At 53.3% G+C, this 23662-nt stretch overlaps 1 protein-coding gene across 7 annotated transcripts in view; it reads left to right on the plus strand.

Annotated features, from left to right (window-relative positions):
- Window positions 1-23662, plus strand: part of LOC110533189 (lipopolysaccharide-responsive and beige-like anchor protein) — a 356513-nt gene that overhangs the window by 239920 nt on the left and 92931 nt on the right. For all 7 annotated transcript variants that reach the window (XM_090187615.1, XM_090187618.1, XM_090187619.1 and 4 more), the window contains 3 exons: window positions 5079-5219; window positions 7219-7338; window positions 12378-12530. In XM_090187615.1, the coding sequence (XP_090043741.1) occupies window positions 5079-5219; window positions 7219-7338; window positions 12378-12530 (414 nt within the window). The remainder of the gene's footprint in view (window positions 1-5078; window positions 5220-7218; window positions 7339-12377; window positions 12531-23662) is intronic.

Here is a 23662-nt window from a genome sequence, read left to right on the forward strand (position 1 = left end):
GACAGAGGATTACTTTGAGAGTGAGATGATGGAGCGCCCGTGTCTGGCTTAAGCCCAAATGGCTGAATAAATCAGCCGGGCCACAGGAAACAACAGGCATGTGCAGTAATGGACAGGCAGAGTATACCTGGGAAATAATGCACTCTAGAGCCACACAGAGTTGGCCATTCACTTTTAATGGTGCGCCTGGCCCAAGTCTGCCCTGGCTGGCAAAGGATTCTGAGGTGGAGGTGGAATGCAGACGCGTCCATCTTGCTATGACTGAGGATGGATTCAGCTGGAGTGAATGCATGCTCTCTTGAGAAGACTTCTATGGCCTTTTTGTGAACTGTCATTGCCACAACTGCTTCTCGACTTCCATACACACCCACACACTCATCCTGTCATGCACATCAACACCGTCCTCCAAGCAGCCCTCCTTTGACCAGTCCTCCCATCTTCGTTTCTCTCCCTCTACCTCCCTTGTGTAGTGTTTCCCACCATGCGGCTGTGTACCCCCCTCGCTCTGTTTATTTGTGCTTCATTTTGCCCACGAGGCTGACACATGACAGCCATAGCAGCCTCTATCCCCTCCTCCCTCCCCCTCATCCCCCTCTTCCTCCAGAGTTTGGACAGCTCAGCCTCTGTGCTCAGTCGAGCCTCAACGCCCCAGGGAGAAACTGAGCAGCAGAGAGAGGGAGGGAATGAGATAGAACAAGGGGAGAGAGAGGGAGAACGACAGAACAAGGGGAAGGAGGAGAGGAGTGTGGGCAGACTTTTTTGTTTCACCCCCCCCTCTCTCTGCCTCTCCCTATCCCTCTACTCTCTCTGCCTCTCCCTATCCCTCTCTACTCTCTCTGCCTCCCTCATCCCCCCATTATCATTGAAGAGCGAGGGAGTGAAGGAAGGAGAGACGCGGGGCCGACCAATCTTTACTACACCAGTTTTATTCATGCTGTTGACATGGTGTGATATCAGTGTATGACCAGTGGAGCGTGGCAGACTGCATCGTCTGGGAAAGGACAGCCGCTCCGACGCTCGGTACTCCTCCTCTATTGGCTGCGCGTTTAGTTTGGTTCGTCATAATCCCCCCTTCTGATATCTCTCCTTCTCTCTCTCCTCTTTTACTTGAGGTTGGAGCGTTGGGCCAGTAAACGAAAGGTTGCTGGTTCGAATACCGGAGCTGACAAGATGAACATAAAAAATATTTAAAAATCTGCCGCTGTGCCCTTGAGCAAGGCACTTAACCCTAAATGCTCCAGGGTTGCTGTACAATGGCGACCCCGGCCGTGACCCCACTCCCTGCGGGTCTCTCAGGGAGAGTTGGGATATGCAAAAAAACACATTTCCATTATACCCTTGTGTGTAACAGGACAAATATACGCACCTCCCAAATTATGTCTTCCCTCCCTCCCTCCCCCTCTCATGTCGTGCTCTGCTTTGATAGAAACAGGTCATGCGAGAGCCCTGTGACATTGAGAGGCTGAAATTGCCACGAATGCCCGTGTGTCGCACACTGTCGTGCGTGTGCGTGCGCGAGTGCATGTCCTCACAAATGTATGTTCCTTCTGTCAGAGCGATTCCGTTCATACCCCGGGGCTCTTTCTCATCCTAAACTCTAACCTCGGTCTGACATGAATTGCCAGCCCAGAGATAACATTGTAGTCACCACGATAAGGACACGGTCTTACACTAGACAACCTTAGTCCCTATCTAGTGCACTACTTTTGGACGCCCCTATGTTATGAATAGGGTGACGTTTGGGACGCACGCCTGCTCTAACGTTGAGAGCATTTTTAAACAGGCAATTTGGAAGGACTCCTGAAACGGGATGCTTGAACGAGGTGTTGACCTGGACAGGTTTGGGGTCCTGTATTTGCAATGTAGCAAAAACAACGCAGCTTTATATTGAGCGGTTCCAGGGCTCTCGTACTTTGGCACCGTGCGGGGGGCTAATGGGGTATTGATTTCAAGATGCGTCCCATATGTTTTCTGACACCCCTCAAACACCACGTCATTCTCACTGTTTAAATAGGACATTCTATATAAACAGTCCTCTCAAAACCACAGTTTGATTTATGTCTCAAGGCTCTCTGGCAAAGCTCAGACTGAGCCTTCCTAAATGAGCGATTTATTTTGTCAAATAATCCTTAAATGTGGAAACATTGTAGTTTGTTGTATCACTGCTGACCCTTATAATTTGGAGAGATGTAATGGTTAACCATATGCTACTGTCTGGTTTCTGCTCATCTTGATAGACATTTTTTGCCTTTGATGTCTTTGACATTTGAATGTCACAAGGAAAGATTGTTTGTATTATCCAGTTGACGTTAGGTTTGATTTTGGTTAACTGTTGAATGGTTTTATTTGTGTCTGTGATCAGAGTCCTTTGATAACATAAATCTCTATTTGATCTGCAAACGGTATATGAACACAATGTGTGATGCACTTCCTGTTGTTCCAATATGTTAGAGGATTTAGCGTCACGTAAAAGATTACACATCACCGACACCATCTTGTATAGTTTTTATTTTATTTAACTAGGCACGTCAGTTAAGAACAAATTCTTATTTACAATGACAACCCACCCCGCCCAAACCCGGATGACGCTGGGCCAATTTGTGCACCGCCCTATGGATCTCCCAATCATGGCCAGTTGTGATACAGCCTGGAATCGAACCAGGGTCTGTAGTGACGCCTCTAGCATAGTTGAGTGGCTATGGGTAGCAGTGGGCTAGCATAGTACTTTATAAGTGTAAGCTAATTCTATGGTGTAATAATGATGCTAAAATAACCATTTCCCAACACCTTCCTAATCTACATTCTGGATGAACAACAGATAAAACCGTTATCCAAGATTAAAGTCTCCCATATTCTCCTCTTTGAAGCAGTAACACCATCTAACTCTGTCCATGGTTTATTCTAATCTCATTCAAAGTCTAATTAAAAACCACGATAGCAGCTCATTTATCCGAGCGCTCGCGAAAGCACTATTCGCAGGCACCGCCTGAACATATTAGCCCAATGGGCAGCGTTCACTCGATCAGAGCACTCCTCACCGGGGACGGGCCTGATGTACGACGCTGTCACCACCGCTCTATTGTACCGCCGCGCATCGCTCTCCACCCGGCCGTAATTTACAGCAGTAAACAATGTAGAGTGTAGAGCACTCTCTCTCTCTCTCTCCCTCTCACGCGCTCTCTCTCCCTCTCTCACGCTCCCTGTCTCTCACGCTCCCTGTCTCTCACGCTCCCTCTCTCTCACGCTCCCTCTCTCTCACGCTCCCTCTCTCTCACGCTCCCTGTCTCTCACGCTCCCTCTCTCTCACGCTCCCTCTCGCTCCCTCTCTCTTGCACTCTCGCTTAATTTTTCTCTCTCTCGCTCTCTCTCTCTCGCGCTCTCTCTCTCGCGCTCTCTCTCTCTCTCGCGCTCTCTCTCTCTCGCGCTCTCTCTCTCGCGCTCTCTCTCTCTCGCGCTCGCTCTCTCGCTCTCTCTCTCTCCTGCTCTCCGCTCTCTCTCCTGCTCTCTCTATCCCCCCTCTCTCTCTCTCCTGCTCTCTGCTCTCTCTCTCTCTCCTGCTCTCTCTATCCCCCTCTCTCTCTCTCTCCTGCTCTCCGCTCTCTCTCTCCTGCTCTCTCTATCCCCCCTCTCTCTCTCTCTCTCTCTCCTGCTCTCTCTCTCTCCTGCTCTCTCTATCCCCCCTCTCTCTCTCTCTCTCCTGCTCTCCGCTCTCTCTCTCTCCTGCTCTCTCTATCCTCTCTCTCTCTCTCTCCTGCTCTCCTGCTCTCCGCTCTCTCTCTATCCCCCCTCTCTCTCTCTCTCTCCTGCTCCCCCCGCTCTCTCTCTCTCCCGCTCTCCCCCTATCTCTCTCTCCCACCCCCCCCCTCTCTCCCCACCCTCTCACTGTCCCCCCCCTGTCTCTCGTGCTCTCTCTATCCCCCCCCTCTCTCTTGCTCCCCCCTGTCTCTCGTGCTCTCTTTTATTCTCGCTCTCATTGCAGTGCACTCAATCTCTTTTTTTACATTTTATATTCCTCTTCCAGCCTTTTCTTTTTTTAATGAGCTCTACGTTATTACTGCAATAAATCAGTCCAATCGTTGTACTGTATAATTCAGCGTGTGTACTCCCACCCCCAGTAGCCCTGGGTAAGCCAATAGTGTGTCACTGTCAGCACAGCCCAGCACACTGTGTCGGCATGAGGCGGTGTGTGTGTTGGCGTGTGTGGGGGATTGTGTGTGTTCCTGTTCTTTTCTGGTTGTTGGAGTATAAGGAAGGTAATTGGGTACCGTCTTGAATGGGTGCACCCTTGGATACAATCAGACACACACACCATTACACCCACCCGACACAGTAACAGCAGCATCAGATCAATAGCCTCTCCCCAGTCTGGACGAGGCCTCCCATGACAGCACTATGATATGAGAGAGGGCCTATCGATCCACCAGCCAGTGCTTCATCTTCAAAAGGCCATCATTCCATTACCATTGATCAGAGAGGAGGTGTGTTTGGAGCGAGGGATGAAGAGGAGGAGGGCTAATAGAAGACTAATACAAATTGAACGGGTAAAAAAGTGATTTCTATAAATGAGCATTTAAATAATAAGCCAGGCTCAGCCAGGTATTGGTTTCTCTGAGATCAATGGGAAATTAATGCAACTGATCCATTTTTTAGACCCACAATGGATGCTGCTTCTCCTGACTAGTATATTAGCTACAGATTAATAAAAATGGAAGAAGGAACCTCCCGGCCCTTGCTATTGATGTTCCTAGGCCTCCTTTCATCGCAACACATTCGTTCTCTCTGACAGACTAGCTGCAGGGGGTTGTGTTTCAGGGCTATGAAGTGAAATGCTGTTGGAATGGATTGATCCTCAGAACAACACAGCATCTAATATTCATTCGACGAACGCACAAAGGTTACTAACATCATTTGAATATATAGGCCCTGTGTTTTGAAGCAATGTCTGCTCTCTGAAAGCTAAAATAGTTCAATGTACTGTGTTATATGTGTTTCTTCTTTTTGTACTGCCACTCATTCTCTCTGTTTCTCTTTTATCTCTATCAGTCTCTGTTGTAATAACGTTGTCTTTCTCCTCACAGCCCATTGGTGCCCTGAACCCCAAGAGGGCGGCGTTCTTCAACGACCGCTATGAATCCTGGGAGGACGACCAGGTGCCCAAGTTCCACTACGGAACCCACTACTCCACCTCCTCTTTCACCCAGATGTGGCTGCTGCGCATCGTAAGTTAACTGTCCCCCAACTATATCCACCCCACCTACCCCCAGGTAGCCTAGCGGTTAGAGCGTCGGGGCCAGTAACCGAAATGTCACTGGTTCTAAATCCCGAGCCGCCGAGGTGAAAAATCTGTCGACGTGTCCTTGAACAAGGCACTTTACCCAAATGTTCTCCAGGACTGCCGTACTGCTATGGCTGACCCTGTAGAACAACACATTTCACTGCACCTATCCGGTGAAAATGTCTCGCTTGTAAAAAATGTATTTTATTTATTTTTTTCTCGACACATTAAAATTGCAAAATACTTATTTTGACCTCAATGGTTCAACTTGGTCCATTTTAAGGTTAAATGAAAGTACTGAATCCCACCACGATGTGTATAGAATAGGATTTAGGCCTTCATTTCTGTCACTGCTTTATGAAAAACAGATTGCATTTAGAAATGAATGCATTACAGTTGCCACCTACCCGTCATGGTGTAAAATTTACTACCTATTCATCATTAGACTTGTAGCACGCCCCATTGCAGCTAATTGTTGTTTTCTAATTGGCCATGGATACATAGAGAGTCAGGTTGATTTATGTCACAGTGAAATACAGGCTCCATCTACACGCTAACGTATGCACAGTGTGTTGTCCCTGGCTGGCCTTGGTTATTTCTATGTTGTGCTGCTCGTAAAACAGCACGCCGAAGCTAAATTCATAACGTGTTTCTTTCTGTGTGTCTTTGCAACATAAGAGGAACTCAGAAATTATAGTCTTCAATTGAACTATGTTTAATGAGGGGCTATTATTCTGTACTGTTTTTTAAACTTCTGCTTCAAACTACTCAATCTAAAGATTTCATGAAGTTATCTTTCTCCCACGTGGTGCTGTTGATAGTGTTTTGTTATATTGGTCACTGTATGTAACCCTCATACAGCCGATATCAGACAACACTCTCTGTTCCATCCACAGGGGACCATTCTGCCATACAGGGAGGGAGTCTAACCTTCTTCCAGGGCCCTTGAATTGTCCTGTAATTGTCCCTGGAGCTCCCTATGGAAACAACCATTGATCCCATCACATCATTAGCTGGCTTATTACTGGCTTATTTTAAATCCACTTTACCAAATGCCTTTCAATTCTAGTGTCAACGTATGGATGGGATAGGAAGCCCAAATGAACACTAAGGCTGACCTTAAAAGTCCCGGTCCTGTATTCAAAATCATCTCAGAGTAAGAGTGCTGATCTAGAATCAGGTCCCCACCGTGTCCATATAATCTTATTCATTATGAAACTGATCCTAGATCAGTACTCTGAGTTCATTTTGGACTAATTGTCCGTGTAGTTTCCTGTGTAGTTGTAGTAGTGTTAGCCTGGCTAATTGTGTCCATCTCACTCAGGGGCTGTTGTTTCAGAGGGGCGGTCTGTTGTTTCAGAGGGGCGGTCTGTTGTTTCAGAGGGGCGGTCTGTTGTTTCAGAGGGGCGGTCTGTTGTTTCAGAGGGGCGGTCTGTTGTTTCAGGGGGGCGGTCTGTTGTTTCAGGGGGGCGGTCTGTTGTTTCAGGGGGGCGGTCTGTTGTTTCAGGGGGGCGGTCTGTTGTTTCAGGGGGGCGGTCTGTTGTTTCAGGGGGGCGGTCTGTTGTTTCAGGGGGGCGGTCTGTTGTTTCAGAGGGGCGGTCTGTTGTTTCAGAGGGGCGGTCTGTTGTTTCAACATGGGCCAGCATCCTTTAGAGCACTTTTGACACCCTGTAGACTGGATTCCTGAGTGATTAAGGCTGTTTTGAGGGGGTATACTCAGTGTACACATTCAGACTCATTTTACCATAGTATAAAAATGCTTAATCATAAGGATTTGGGGTCAAATGCAATTTCTTCTTCTCCTTTTTCTCAAATGTACAGTACACTACAGTGTCACAGCACACTATTAGGAGGATATGTGGATAACTGATCATTCTCTCATTCTTCTTCTCTCATTCTCTTCTCTCGTTCTCTTCTCTCGTTCTTCTTCTCTAATTTTCCAGGAACCCTTCACCACCATGTTCCTCAACTTCCAGGGAGGGAAGTTTGACCATGCTGACCGCACCTTCTCCTCCGTGTCCCGAGCCTGGAGGAACTGCCAGAGAGACACATCTGATGTCAAGGTAGCGACTCACACACACCCACACACACACTGCTGCCACCTCCTCACTGTGGAGCTAGCTGTTGAAAGACAGTGTACCAGAGTATCGACTAGAGAGGGCCTCTGCAGTCTGCACACTCCTCTGAACGTTCACACACAAGTTCACACACACCGAGACCCTCAACACTTCCAGACCATTCAGCAGCCCGCCAGTGTGAGTTGAGGCCACCACTGTCCAGACCCCAGGAGCCAGGGAACATACTAGGATAGGAGGAGAGGCCATTATTGTCCAGACCCCAGGAGCCAGGGAACATACTAGGATAGGAGGAGAGGCCCCCACTGTCCAGACCCCAGGAGACAGGGAACATACTAGGATAGGAGGAGAGGCCACCACTGTCCAGACCCCAGGAGCCAGGGAACATACTAGGATAGGAGGAGAGGCCACTATTGTCCAGACCCCAGGAGCCAGGGAACATACTAGGATAGGAGGAGAGGCCCCCACTGTCCAGACCCCAGGAGACAGGGAACATACTAGGATAGGAGGAGAGGCCACCACTGTCCAGACCCCAGGAGCCAGGGAACATACTAGGATAGGAGGAGAGGCCACTATTGTCCAGACCCCAGGAGCCAGGGAACATACTAGGATAGGAGGAGAGGCCACCACTGTCCAGACCCCAGGAGCCAGGGAACATACTAGGATAGGAGGAGAGGCCACCACTGTCCAGACCCCAGGAGACAGGGAACATACTAGGATAGGAGGAGAGGCCACCACTGTCCAGACCCCAGGAGCCAGGGAACATACTAGGATAGGAGGAGAGGCCACCACTGTCCAGACCCCAGGAGCCAGGGAACATACTAGGATAGGAGGAGAGGCCACCACTGTCCAGACCCCAGGAGCCAGGGAACATACTAGGATAGGAGAGGGTGGCATCAGTCTCTAAAGACTGGTTACCTTTTAGTTGTGATAAGTGTTTTGATAAAATTGTCTTTCTGTGTGGAAATAAACAGACTTTAGTTTGTTTGTCGTTGATGGATATCTATTGACAGTGATATCAGATTTTGCATATAATAAATAAGAATATGTTCTTAATATGCTCTTCAAAGCTAGGGAGTCAAATGTCAACATTATCTTCCAAACGTATTCCAAACAAACATTCAACTTTCAAATGACAACCTTTTCATTGAATTAGCCTAAAGCCTTCTCAAAGGCCCCTCTTCTCTCCCTCTCATCACCGGAGAGAGAAAGTGGCTAATCTAATGAGCAAACAAACACACTGGTCTAAAAACAACAAGCCCACTTCCTCACATCTTAAACCTCTCCACTCTACAAAACCTGACCTCAAACTGAAGGTCGGCCATTTTACGAGGCCTCTGGCTTCCATGGGGTCGACCCGGGGAGGCCTGGTGTAAATTTGTCCAGTCTGCGTTGGCGGCACGGGGGCCGGGGGTCTCCTTCAACCCCCCCCCCCCCCCTTGCCCTCTTAACAAGGTGGGGGAAATACAGGGGGCTTCCCCGCTACACTCTGGGCCCCGGTCCCTCCATTATGTTCAGTGGCCCCTGCTCTACTGTGGTCAGAGGCCAGCCTCTGTGATCCCCAATCCTGTCCTGTCACGTGTCACTGCAGGGGCCCCAGGCTCCCCCCCCCCCCAGTACACTTCAACAGTACACAGACGCGCACACACACACACACACACACACAACGATGCCTTTGGGCTAAGGCAAAAGGTCAGGAGGGGTCAGGGGATTGTGGCCGGAGGTCATCACGGTCTCTCCTACGCTACAGCCAGACTGGACTGGCGTCTTTAACCTGTTATCACCACATTATGCACTGGGATACAAAACAAACTACGACTTTTTCCCCCTTTAGAAGGAATATAAGGTTCTTAGAGTTTCCTACAATAGTCCTGAAGCTAAAGCTAAATGGTGTACTTAGCATGCTAAATTGATACATCTCATTTGTAACTCTTCTATGTTAACAAGGTGAATGAGATCATCCATGCGAGGAAAGAATGTTGTGTTATTTTGACGTAGCTAAACTCAACTCAACATGGAAGCTGTGCAGTGTTGAGCCTGGTCCTGCGTGTTTTGATGTAGAGTGGGGCTCTTGTGGTTGATCCACTGTGACAGGTCTAGACTGAGACCAAACTAGATTCTCTCTCTCTCTCCCTGGGCTTTCGCAATCAAGTGTTACCGGTAATGCGAGCCATATGTTTTATCATTGGAGGCGAAGCGCAATCAACCGTCAACTCCTTCCAACTCCCCCAGCCACCACTCCACCCGACCCAGGCCCAAAGAGCAGGCCAAGTCTACATTTGAAACAAGATGGCTGCCTGTACTCATAAATGTTTTAAGAGCGTGGGTCACTTGTTAAAAGAGGAGGGTTGGGGCCTTAGAGACCCAAACTGTAGCAGAGGATTGGTCTGACCCGCCATAAACCCAAAGCCCAGTGGAGAGGAGGCCCAATGTTCTGACCTGCCATCGACCCAAAGCCCAGTGGAGAGGGGGCCCAATGGGCCAAAGGTTCAATTCAAGGTTGACTGAAGGAGGGGGGAGGAGGCAGGGCAGCGGGGGGGAGGGTAGAAGGATTAGTTTGGACCTTTGATCAGTAGTCTCTGAAGCTTTCATGGTTGTATGACATGGATTGGTTGTGATGACAGAACATGTGCTTGGTTCTTTCTCTCCTGACTGAGCTCCCCTCCGGTCCATCTGTAGGTTTGGATATGTGGTTATGGACTGACACAGGGTATCTCTCCGGCTAGCTACCACCCCATGTCTCGGGTTACCACCCACACAACACATCTAGAGGAAACTCACTGGCATCCTGTCTAATCATGTATTTGTCTCCGTCCTGTTGGATGCAGTGAGGACTGTTCTCAGGTCTGAGCTTATAGACAGCCTTCCAGGGATTCTGTGTGTGTTGTTGTGTGCGTGCGTGTGTACATGTGCGTACATGCGTGCAGCCCTTACAGAACATCTCATCACATGCGCTGACCAGTTCCCAGCTCCTACCTGTAGCCTCTTTGCCAGTATGTATTTGCATGTCAGGTTGTCACACACAGCCATGTCACAGGGAGACGAGGACATGACCGATGGGTGTTGACTCTGGTCTGGTCATCCCTGATGTCAGAATGTCACCCTGTCTCTCTCTCTCTGTCCATCAGGACAGTGACCAGTCAGCAGGCCCAGTCACACTGTGTTCTGTCAAACAGTTCAGGGTCTTGTTCATTAAGTCCTACCGTAGCAAAACCTTGGCACTCCGTTTTGTACGTTTTGTGGCAACTGAACACGACCTAGGAGACGGTTCACTGGTTCAGCTCTAGTCAGACAGAACTGGGTTGTGTTCATTAAGGTTAGGGTTACACACACTGTAGCAAAAACATTTTGTAACTGAAAAAAAATCCCAAGTGTTCCTTATTGGACAAGTTCCGTTTCAGACAAGTAGTACCTCCCCGTCTCACTCTGTTTTCTTACGTTTTGTGCCAACTGAACGTGACCCAGGACACGTTACAAGACAACTGCTCCTCAATGCTTTATTAACAGGTTATTTTATTAGGAGTTACTCACTCATTAGCTATTGTTTTATAGTGGAATCAAATGAAGAGTTACACTTGTGTTGTGGCTTGTCTTCATACTTGCGGTGCTCTGTTTATATGTCTCATATACTGGCTGTGGATGTATCATGTTGAAATAGGAGTGCCTGCTCCATACGTAAATCCATGGTTCAATTCCCTGCTGTGGAATATGGCCGTAGTTCACGTTTGACACTTGTTATGTTGATGGGTAGGTTCAGTATATCACGAGGGGTAGATGTACGCCGATTAAACACGGGATTGACATTGGGTGTCGTGCTATTGTTTGTTGTACGTATCAGGAGGCGCCCGGAAGTGGGTTAATTCAACACGCGCTTACATTGTCCAGTCTTACCAGTTAGTTCCACGTGCCCACACACACTCCTAACGACGTTAGTGTTTTATTTCTGTTTGCGGGATGGCAAAGATTTATCACGATATGTTTTGGTTTGCCCCATAATCTAAACGTTTGTGTCTTTCTGTATATGAAGGCGTTTCATACACATTGAGGCTGAGCTATGGTTTGTTAGAAATGAAGCCGGGTTTAAGGTTTACACCCTCAAGGTCTTAACATTCGAGCTCTTCAGTTTACACGAACGTTGATGTTTTTTGGGGCCCATCGTGAAATGTCATAATTCCATAACGAAGTGTTCAACTGTGCACAGACACACAATCACATTGTGGTGAGTTCTGTGACCTGTCACTCCTTCTAATCCTTCAGAAAATCCTTTGAGAAGCATAGAAAATAGAACATCATATATTCTGTTTGGAGCTCTACGATTACAGACAACCCCCCTTTCAAAAAGCGTGGAATCCCCAGCGCGCGCACACACACACACACACGAAAGGTTTTGATGCCTTTTATCGGCCTGCCTGCTTGCAGCATGGTAGCAGGCAGACAGCAGATGAGCAGTCTGAAATGTAATTTCCATGAGTAATGGCACAGCTCAAGTGTTGCGACTAGCTTCTGACTAGCTGTCTGAGGGACGACAGTGGCAGTCCCAGATTAAAGGACCTTCCGCTCTCTCACACACTCACACACACACACACACACACACACACACACACACACACACTCATATATCCACATGCGTTCTAAATGTACTTTACACCGTGTCTTCTCTCTCTCTTTCTGTTAATGAACTCTCTCTCTAAACTGTAGCTTCTCACTCTGAAGGTCACAGTCCCCTGTTCTTTCTACCTGGCTGTCAGGACGTTGGGTCCTCAGTAGTCACATTCTAATGTCGTGTCCCACACACTGAGACTGGAGGCTGTATCACAGAGCATCTTGTCAGTGTTATTGGAATGAGGAAATGGCTTACTGTGATACTGTTCTCCCTAACTAAAAGGGGTGATTTATTGGCTACAAATGTGACAAAACTATTCTGAATGTACTGTATCCACTATCAGTACATGAACATGACATAACTTAGTGAAGGGACAGTTCAGGTTGGCTCTATAGTGTTAATGTCTGTCTGTCTGTCTGTCCAGGAGTTGACCCCGGAGTTCTACTACCTCCCTGAGATGTTTGTAAACGCCAACAACTACAGCCTGGGGGTGATGGAGGATGGGACTGTGGTGTCTGACGTGGAGCTGCCGCCCTGGGCCAAGACCCCCGAGGAGTTTGTACGCATCAACAGATTGGTACGTCACACACGCGCACACACACACATATGCAGTTACGCACGCACACACACACACACACACACACACACAGCAGTCCTCTTCCTCACATGTCATCAAACCACTCCTCTGAAGCCCCTCCTCCACGCTAGGCTAGCTTAGCAGGAAATGCTAATGAAAAGAGACTGTGTTATTTCCTGTCCAGCTCCGGTCCCTTCCTGTTACCTGAGCCTCCCGCTCCTCTGACATGACTCTGCTTTGTCTTTGATGACTCTGCTGGCAATCTCACATGGCCAAGGAGTTACTGAGGAGGATGATGTAGTGTCCTGTTTCTGATCTCTCCCTCCTGTCCCCAAGCACACCAGACCTGTGTATATTTAGTTGTTGTCAGAATTACTGTCGTAGTTTTATAGCACCACAGTGACTGCAGTGTCCTCTTACACACAGAGAAGCAGCAGAGATTGTGCTCAAGATTAGATTCCTCCTCTCTCCCATTTCAGAAGTTCCAGAAGGTCAAAAAGCTCCATGTTTTTCTGGTGTCATGCTCAAACTGTTTGTCACCTCTGTTTAAACCACTGCGTTGAAGATTGTAAAATAATACCGTCTCAAACAGTCTAATGGCTTCCTCCCCTCTCTCTCTCCTTTCCGAAACAAGGATTCACATAAACCACCCCTGACCCTTGAGATGCTCTCCCAGAGACATAGGGCAGAGCTAATAACCATGTAGCTATGTCCTGCCCTGCCACATAGTTTCATGATGCTACTCCTGGCATGTCTTTTAGGACCTAGACACTTCCCACCTCTCTCCAGTCTCTGCCCAGTGGTAGTAATGAGTGGCTGATGAGGCAGCAGGGAAGGCTGTGGTGATCAGGCTGTGGTGATCAGGCTGTGCTCTGTGACCTGTGTGGTCGTGTTAATCAGGACGCTGATGGGACTCAGCCCACGTCATTAATCACACAACCTAAGGTGTGACACGCCAACTCCACAGAGATGGGGGGGGTTCGGTAAGCACTCAGACACGCATACACATGTTGCTATCGTCAATGTACTCACACACATGCACATAGCCTCATTGCCACACACTCTCAGATGGACAGACCTTTGTCTGACACACACACACATAAGCATGTACACACACACACACACACATTTCCTTCCAGCTGGGTATGTTATCCCCAGTCAGATGGCTTGACTGTGGTGGTTAGACAGTTGGACATAGTACTGCTACAGCAGTGTGTGTTCTGCCTGCCTGCCTGCCTGCCTGCCTGCCTGCCTGCCTGCCTGCCTGCCTGCCTGCCTGCCTGCCTGCCTGCCTGCCTGCCTAGTGGACAGATGATCTATAGAGCAGGCTGTTACTGCAGATGTTACAGTAGGTAGTCGGACCACTGGAGCCTACAGCTAATTAGCGGCCAGGGCAGCATTTGGTTGGCTGACAGTTTGACTGCCGTTAACCCCCAGCGCTGTAAGGTGGACTGCTCTGTGACGCTATCTGACTGCAGCGGTGGGGGGGATTCAGTGGCGGCTTCTTCACATGGAACTCAAATGTCCTTATCACGTCCCCCTTACCACTAAGCATAGCTCAGTATCACTGAGCACGGTCATGAATTATGTTTGTTGCTGTGATTCAACTGTTGTGTGTCCGTACTGGTCTAGTTTCCCTTCGCTGTAATTCCCATGGTGCTCTGTTTTCCTCCAGGACTGAGGCAATTATGTCCAACCTAGAACAGACTCACACACACACGCCATTACAGTGCAGATCGATCCAGCCCTTTGTTTCTCTCCTCCACCGTGTGCCAAACCTGCCGATATCGATCCATCCTGCACAGCAGAGCAGCTCGGCAGCGAGAGTAGAGGACAGGCGGGCAGAGAGGAGGCGTTGAGATGCTCCCAATACACACAGGATGTCAGGGCGCCAGGCTTTGTGAGAGAACAACACAATGGAAGTAGATCAAACAATAGTTACGTTTCATTGGTATTTGCCTACTCGTCTTTGTTACGTTGAAATTCACCAATTTATAGTATCAGCTGCTGTCATTATAAAAATGTTAAAAATAATGTAATCTGCATAGATGAAGAGCCGCGTTTCAATTATCTGTTGAAACTATCTGTGTTCACATGTTTTGTCTGGACGTCTTAATGCATTTCCCATGAATACCACTTCAGTAGGAACAGAAGTTCCTTTAGTCGATGTGTTCCAGTGGGACGTCGTATGGTGACGGAACAGATATTATTGCCTGCAGGGACAGAGCTGTCAGTCGTGTGTCTGTGGTGTCTAGAACAGCCCCCGCTCCCCAGCTGTTATGGAATATCTGACAGGCCGACACACCTGGGGCTACTGAGACAGACTCTCCCTCAGGAGAACGACGAGAGATATTGTTCTCTGTCTTGCTAAATGTTATTTCAATGCGCCCTCTTTAAGACTGTGTGTAAGCTAGATGTCACAGCAGGCTTCCCTTTACGGTGGTAGAAAGAACGGAGGGAGGACATTGACATTGTCGCTGAAACACGTTGCTGTGTCACAAGATCAATTACAACTCGTATGAGATGGAGAATGTCCAGCGAAAGAGAACGGAACGCAGGTTAGTTTGATCTGTAATGAACATGGAGTGTCTTGAACACTCCTGGGCATTAACCCTCTCATTCTAGAGAACACGTCCTCCTCACATACTGACACCATTAGAGGAAGTTAGTCCCGTCACCCTGGGGAAGGGGAGGGAGGGAGGGAGAGGCGGGTTTCCCCTCATGACTGATAGCTGGCATTAGAGGGTTCAGCTGGCTCCTGTGACATTATGAGAGAGAGAGGAGGAGAGGGAGACTGGAGGAGATGAGCAGTGAGGGGTTGAGAAAGAGAGTCTGAGATGAGAGGAGGAGAGTTAATGGGTCTGTTTGGCTCGTTTAGCTTGTCGTCTGCTCCTAATGGCCCAGCAACACCAGTCACAGTGAGGGGTGGGAGAGGGAGGGAGGGAGAGAGAGGGGGAGGGGAGAGAGAGGGGGAGGGAGAGAGGGGGAGGGAGAGAGAGGGGGAGGGAGAGAGAGGGGGAGGGAGAGAGAGAGAGGGGGAGGGAGAGAGAGGGAGGGAGGGAGGGGGAGAGGGAGGGAGGGAGGGGGAGAGGGAGGGAGGGAGGGGGAGAGGGAGGGAGGGGGGGAGGGAGAGAGAGGGAGGGGGGGGAGGGAGAGAGAGGGAGGGGGGGGGGAGGGAGAGAGAGGGAGGGGGGAGGGAGGAGGGAGAGAGAGGGAGGGAGAGGGAGGGGGGAGGGAGAGAGAGGGAGGGGGGAGGGAGAGAGGGAGGGGGGAGGGAGAGGGAGGGATAGGGGGAGGGGTAGAGGGAGGGATAGGGGGAGGGGTAGAGGGAGGGATAGGGGGAGGGGTAGAGGGAGGGATAGGGGGAGGGGTAGAGGGAGGGATAGGGGGAGGGGGAGAGGGAGGGATGGGGAGGGAGAGAGGGTGGGGGGGAGAGGGAGAAAGAGAGGGTGGGGGGAGAGTGCGAGAGAGAGGGTGGGGGGGAGAGGGAGAGAGAGAGGGTGGGGGGGAGAGGGAGAGAGAGAGAGAGGGGGGGAGGGAGAGAGAGAGGGGGGAGAGAGAGAGGGGGGGAGGGAGAGAGAGAGGGGAGAGAGAGGGGGAGAGAGATGGGGAGGGGGAGAGAGAGGGGGGAGAGAGGGGGGGAGAGAGAGGGAGAGAGAGAGGGGGGAGGGAGAGAGAGAGGGGGAGGGGGAGGGAGAGAGAGGGGGGAGGAGAGAGGGAGAGAGAGAGGGGGGAGGGAGAGAGAGAGAGGGGGGGAGGGAGAGAGAGAGAGGGGGGGAGGGAGAGAGGGGGGGAGGGAGAGAGAGGGGGGAGGGAGAGAGAGGGGGGGGGAGGGAGAGAGAGAGAGGGGGGAGAGAGGGGGGGGAGGGAGAGAGAGGTGGGAGGGAGAGAGAGAGGGGGGGAGAGAGAGAGGGGGGGAGGGAGGGAGAGAGGAAGAGAGAGAGGGGGGGAGGGAGAGAGAGAGGGAGGGGGGAGGGAGAGAGGGGGGGAGGGAGGGAGAGAGGGGAGAGAGAGGGGAGAGAGGAGAGAGGGAGAGAGAGGGAGAGAGAGGGAGAGAGAGGGAGAGAGAGAGGGAGAGAGGAGGGGGGGAGGGAGAGAGAGGGGGAGAGAGAGGGGGAGAGAGGGAGAGAGAGGGGGAGAGAGGGAGAGGGGAGGGGGAGGGAGAGAGAGAGGGGGAGAGAGGGAGAGAGAGGGGGAGAGAGTGAGAGAGGGGGGAGAGAGGGAGAGAGGAGGGGGGAGGGAGAGAGAGAGGGGGGGAGAGAGGGGGAGGGAGAGAGGGAGGAGGGAGAGAGGGAGGGGGGGAGAGAGAGAGAGGGGAGAGAGGAGGGGGAGAGAGAGAGGGGGGAGGGAGAGAGAGAGGGGGAGGGAGAGAGAGAGAGGGAGAGAGAGAGGGAGAGAGGGAGGGAGAGAGGGAGAGAGAGAGGGGGGAGGGAGAGAGAGAGGGGAGGGGGAGAGAGGAGAGAGAGGGAGGGAGAGAGGGAGGGAGAGAGGGAGGGAGGGGGGGAGGGAGAGAGGGAGGGAGGGAGGGGGGGAGGGAGAGAGGGAGGGAGGGAGAGGGGGGGGGAGGGAGAGAGGGAGGGAGAGGGGGGGGAGGGAGAGAGGGAGGGAGAGGGGGGGAGGGAGAGAGGGAGAGGGAGAGGGAGAGAGGGGGGGAGGGAGAGAGAGAGGGGGAGGGAGGGAGGGAGAGGGAGAGGGAGGAGGGAGAGAGAGAGGCTGAGTGCCAGAGCTGCTCCGCTCGTTAAGGACCAAAGATGATTAACAGCTAATTAAAGCCCAATCTGGGAAGGCCATTAAACCCTCCACACGGTAGAGGATTGTAGCGCCACGTAAAATGGCAGGTTGTTTTTCCATTTTGCATCAGGGAGAGGGAGTGTGTAGTCTACAGCTTGTGCAATGTTTTTGTAGTGTGTGAGTTTTTGTTTGTGAAATTAGCCTGTATTAGTTTCCATATGTGAATATGTAGGCCTCATTTATTTTACATTGAGTAAAGGATCTACTCCCCTCTACACCCCAACCCTCCACCACCACCCCTCTACATCCCAACCCTCCACCACCACTCCTCTACATCCCCAACCCTCCACCTCCACCCCTCTACATCCCAATCCCAACCCTCCACCACCACCCCTCTACATCCCAACCCTCCACCACCACCCCTCTACACCCCAACCCTCCACCACCACCCCTCTACATCCCAACCCTCCACCACCACCCCTCTACATCCCAACCCTCCACCACCACCCCTCTACATCCCAGCCTCCACCACCACCCCTCTACATCCCAACCCTCCACCACCACCCCTCTACATCCCAACCCTCCACCACCACCCCTCTACACCACAACCCTCCACCACCACCCCTCTACATCCCAACCCTCCACCACCACCCCTCTACATCCCAACCCTCCACCACCACCCCTCTACATCCCAACCCTCCACCACCACCCCTCTACATCCCAACCCTCCACCACCACCCCTCTACACCCCAACCCTCCACCACCACTCCTCTACACCACAACCCTCCACCACCACCACCCTTCTACACCACAACCCTCCACCACCACCCCTCTACATCCCAACCCTCCACCACCACCCCTCTACATCCCAACCCTCCACCACCACCACTCCTCTACATCCCAACCCTCCACCACCACCCCTCTACATCCCAACCCTCCACCACCACCCCTCTACATCCCAACCCTCCACCACCACACCTCTATATCCCAACCCTCCACCACCACTCCTCTACACCACAACCCTCCACCACCACCCCTCTACATCCCAACCCTCCACCACCACCCCTCTACATCCCAACCCTCCACCACCGCCCCTCTACATCCCAACCCTCCACCACCACCCCTCTACATCCCAACCCTCAAGCACCACCCCTCAACATCCCCAACCCTCCACCACCACCCCTCTACATCCCAACCCTCCACCACCACCCCTCTACATCCCAACCCTCCACCACCACTCCTCTCATCCCAACCCTCCACCACCACCCCTCTACATCGCAACCCTCCACCACCACCCTTCTACATCCCCAACCCTCCACCACCACCCCTCTACATCCCAACCCTCCACCACCACCCCTCTACACCCACTCTCTCCACCACCACTCCTCTACACCACAACCCTCCACCACCACCACCCTTCTACACCACAACCCTCCACCACCACCCCTCTACATCCCAACCCTCCACCACCACCCCTCTACATCCAACCCTCCACCACCACCCCTCTACATCCCAACCCTCCACCACCACCACTCCTCTACATCCCAACCCTCCACCACCACCCCTACATCCCAACCCTCCACCACCACCCCTCTACATCCCAACCCTCCACCACAACACCTCATATCCCAACCCTCCACCACCACTCCTCTACACCACAACCCTCCACCACCACCCCTCTACATCCCAACCCTCCACCACCACCCCTCTACATCCCAACCCTCCACCTACCGCCCCTCTACATCCCAACCCTCCACCACCACCCCTCTACATCCCAACCCTCAAGCACCACCCCTCAACATCCCCAACCCTCCATGACCACCCCTCTACATCCCAACCCTCCACCACCACCCCTCTACATCCCAACCCTCCACCACCACTCCTCTACATCCCAACCCTCCACCACCACCCCTCTACATCGCAACCCTCCACCACCACCCTTCTACATCCCCAACCCTCCACCACCACCCCTCTACATCCCAACCCTCCACCACCACCCCTCAACATCCCAACCCTCCACCACCACTCCATACTCCCAACCCTCCACCACCACCCCTTTACACCACAACCCTCCACCACCACCCCTCTACACCACAACCCTCCACCACCACCCCTCTACACCACAACCCTCCACCACCACACCTCTACACCACAACCCTCCACCACCACACCTCTACACCACAACCCTCCACCACCACCCCTCTACATCCCAACCCTCCACCCCTCTACATCCCAACCCTCCACCACCACCCCTCTACATCCCCAACCCTCCACCACCACCCCTCTACATCCCAACCCTCCACCACCACCCCTCAACATCCCAACCCTCCACCACCACTCCTCTACATCCCAACCCTCCACCACCACCCCTTTACACCACAACCCTCCACCACCACCCCTCTACACCACAACCCTCCACCACCACCCCTCTACACCCCAACCTCCACCACCACTCCTCTACACCACAACCCTCCACCACCACCCCTCTACATCCCAACCCTCCACCACCACCCCTCTACATCCCAATCCTCCACCACCACCCCTCTACATCCCAACCCTCCACCACCACCACTCCTCTACATCCCAACCCTCCACCACCACCCCTCTACATCCCAACCCTCCACCACCACCCCTCTACATCCCAACCCTCCACCACCACCCCTCTACATCCCAACCCTCCACCACCACACCTCTATATCCCAACCCTCCACCACCACTCCTCTACACCACAACCCTCCACCACCACCCCTCTACATCCCAACCCTCCACCACCACCCCTCTACTCCCTAGTCCCTCCCACCACCGCCCCCTCACATCCCAACCCTCCACCACCACCCCTCTACATCCCAACCCTCAAGCACCACCCCTCAACATCCCCAACCCTCCACCACCACCCCTCTACATCCCAACCCTCCACCACCACCCCTCTACATCCCAACCCTCCACCACCACTCCTCTACATCCCAACCCTCCACCACCACCCCTCTCAGATCGCAACCCTCCACCACCACCCTTCTACATCCCCAACCCTCCACCACCACCCCTCTACATCCCAACCCTCCACCACCACCCCTCAACATTCCTAATCCTCCACCACCACTCCTCTACATCCCAACCCTCCACCACCACCCCTTTACACCACAACCTCTCACCACCACCCCTCTACACCACAACCCTCCACCACCACCCCTCTACACCACAACCTCCACCACCACACCTCTACACCACAACCCTCCACCACCACACCTCTACACCACAACCCTCCACCACCACCCCTCTACATCCCAACCCTCCACCCCTCTACATCCCAACCCTCCACCACCACCCCTGACACCACAACCCTCCACCACCACCCCCTCATCCCAACCCTCCACCACCCCTGACACCACAACCCTCCACCACCACCCCTCTACATCCCAACCCTCCACCACCACCCCTTTACACCACAGCCTCCACCACCACCCCTCTACACCACAACCCTCCACCACCACCCCTCTACATCCCAACCCTCCACCACCACCCCTCAACATCCCAACCCTCCACCACCACTCCTCTACATCCCAACCCTCCACCACCACCCCTTTACACCACAACCCTCCACCACCACCCCTCTACACCACAACCCTCCACCACCACCCCTCTACACCCCAACCCTCCACCACCACTCCTCTACACCACAACCCTCCACCACCACCCCTCTACATCCCAACCCTCCACCACCACCCCTCTACATCCCAATCCTCCACCACCACCCCTCTACATCCCAACCCTCCACCACCACCACTCCTCTACATCCCAACCCTCCACCACCACCCCTCTACATCCCAACCCTCCACCACCACCCCTCTACATCCCAACCCTCCACCACCACACCTCTATATCCCAACCCTCCACCACCACTCCTCTACACCACAACCCTCCACCACCACCCCTCTACATCCCAACCCTCCACCACCACCCCTCTACATCCCAACCCTCCACCACCGCCCCTCCACATCCCAACCCTCCACCACCACCCCTCTCATCCCAACTCTCTCAAGCACCACCCCTCAACATCCCCAGCCTCCACCACCACCCCTCTACATCCCAACCCTCCACCACCACCACCCCTCTCAGATCCCAGCTCCACCACCACTCCTCTACATCCCAACCCTCCACCACCACCCCTCTACATCGCAACCCTCCACCACCACCCTTCTACATCCCCAACCCTCCACCACCACCCCTCTACATCCCAACCCTCCACCACCACCCCTCAACATCCCAACCCTCCACCACCACTCCTCTACATCCCAACCCTCCACCACCACCCCTTTACACCACAACCCTCCACCACCACCCCTCTACACCACAACCCTCCACCACCACCCCTCTACACCACAACCCTCCACCACCACACCTCTACACCACAACCCTCCACCACCACACCTCTACACCACAACCCTCCACCACCACCCCTCTACATCCCAACCCTCCACCCCTCTACATCCCAACCCTCCACCACCACCCCTCTACACCACAACCCTCCACCACCACCCCCTACATCCCAACCCTCCACCACCACCCCTCTACACCACAACCCTCCACCACCACCCCTCTACATCCCAACCCTCCACCACCACCCCTTTACACCACAACCCTCCACCACCACCCCTCTACACCACAACCCTCCACCACCACCCCTCTACATCCCAACCCTCCACCACCACCCCTCTACACCACAACCCTCCACCACCACACACTCTCTACACCACAACCCTCCACCACCACCCCCCTACATCCCAACCCTCCACCACCACCCCTCTACACCACAACCCTCCACCACCACCCCTCTACATCCCAACCCTCCACCACCACCCCTCTACATCCCAACCCTCCACCACCACCCCTCTACATCCCAACCCTCCACCACCACCCCTCTACATCCCAACCCTCCACCACCACCCCTCTACATCCCAACCCTCCACCACCACCCCTCTACACCACAACCCTCCACCACCACCCCTCTACATCCCAACCCTCCACCACCACCCCTCTACATTCCCAACCCTCCACCACCACCCCTCTACATCCCAACCCTCCACCACCACCCCTCTACATCCCAACCCTCCACCACCACCCCTTTACACCCCTCTACACCACAACCCTCCACCACCACCCCTCTACATCCCAACCCTCCACCACCACCCCTCTACATCCCAACCCTCCACCACCACCCCTCTACATCCCTACCCTCCACCACCACCACCCCTCTACACCACAACCCTCCACCACCACCCCTTTACACCTCTACACCACAACCCTCCACCACCACCCCTCTCCATCCCAACCCTCCACCACCACCCCTCTACATCCCAACCCACCACCACCACCCCTCTACACCACAACCCTCCACCACCACCCCTTTACACCCCTCTACACCACAACCCTCCACCACCACCCCTTTACACCACAACCCTCCACCACCACCCCTCTACACCACAACCCTCCACCACCACCCCTCTACACCACAACCCTCCACCACCACACCTCTACACCACAACCCTCCACCACCACCCCTCTACATCCCAACCCTCCACCACCACCCCTCTACATCCCAACCCTCCACCACCACCCCTCTACATCCCAACCCTCCACCACCACCCCTCTACATCCCAACCCTCCACCACCACCCCTCTACATCCCGCAACCCTCCACCACCACCCCTCTACATCCCAACCCTCCACCACCACCCCTCTACACCACAACCCTCCACCACCACCCCTCTACACCACAACCCTCCACCACCACCCCTCTACATCCCAACCCTCCACCACCACCCCTCTACACCACAACCCTCCACCACCACCCCTCTACACCACAACCCTCCACCACCACCCCTCTACACCACAACCCACCACCCCTCTACATCCCCAACCCTCCACCACCACCCCTCTACATCCCAACCCTCCACCACCACCCCTTGACACCCCTCTACACCACAACCCTCCACCACCACCCCTCTACACCACAACCCTCCACCACCACCCCTTTACACCCCTCTACACCACACCCCTCCACCACCACCCCTCTACACCACAACCCTCCACCACCACCCCTCTACATCCCTAGCCTCCACCACCACCCCTCTACACCCCAACCCTCCACCACCACCCCTTTACACCACAACCCTCCACCACCACCCCTCTATACTACAACCCTCCACCAACACCCTCTACATCCCAACCCTCCACCACCTCACCCCTGCAACCACAACCCTTCACCACCACACCTCTACACCACAACCCTCCACCACCACCCCTCTACATCCCAGCCAACCCTCCACCACCACTCCTCTACACCACAACCCTCCACCACCACCCCTCTACATCCCAAACCCTCCACCACCACCCCTCTACATC

Source organism: Oncorhynchus mykiss, chromosome 10 (assembly GCF_057628025.1).
Source record: "Oncorhynchus mykiss isolate SJ-2025 chromosome 10, ASM5762802v1, whole genome shotgun sequence".
NCBI lineage: Eukaryota > Metazoa > Chordata > Actinopteri > Salmoniformes > Salmonidae > Oncorhynchus > Oncorhynchus mykiss.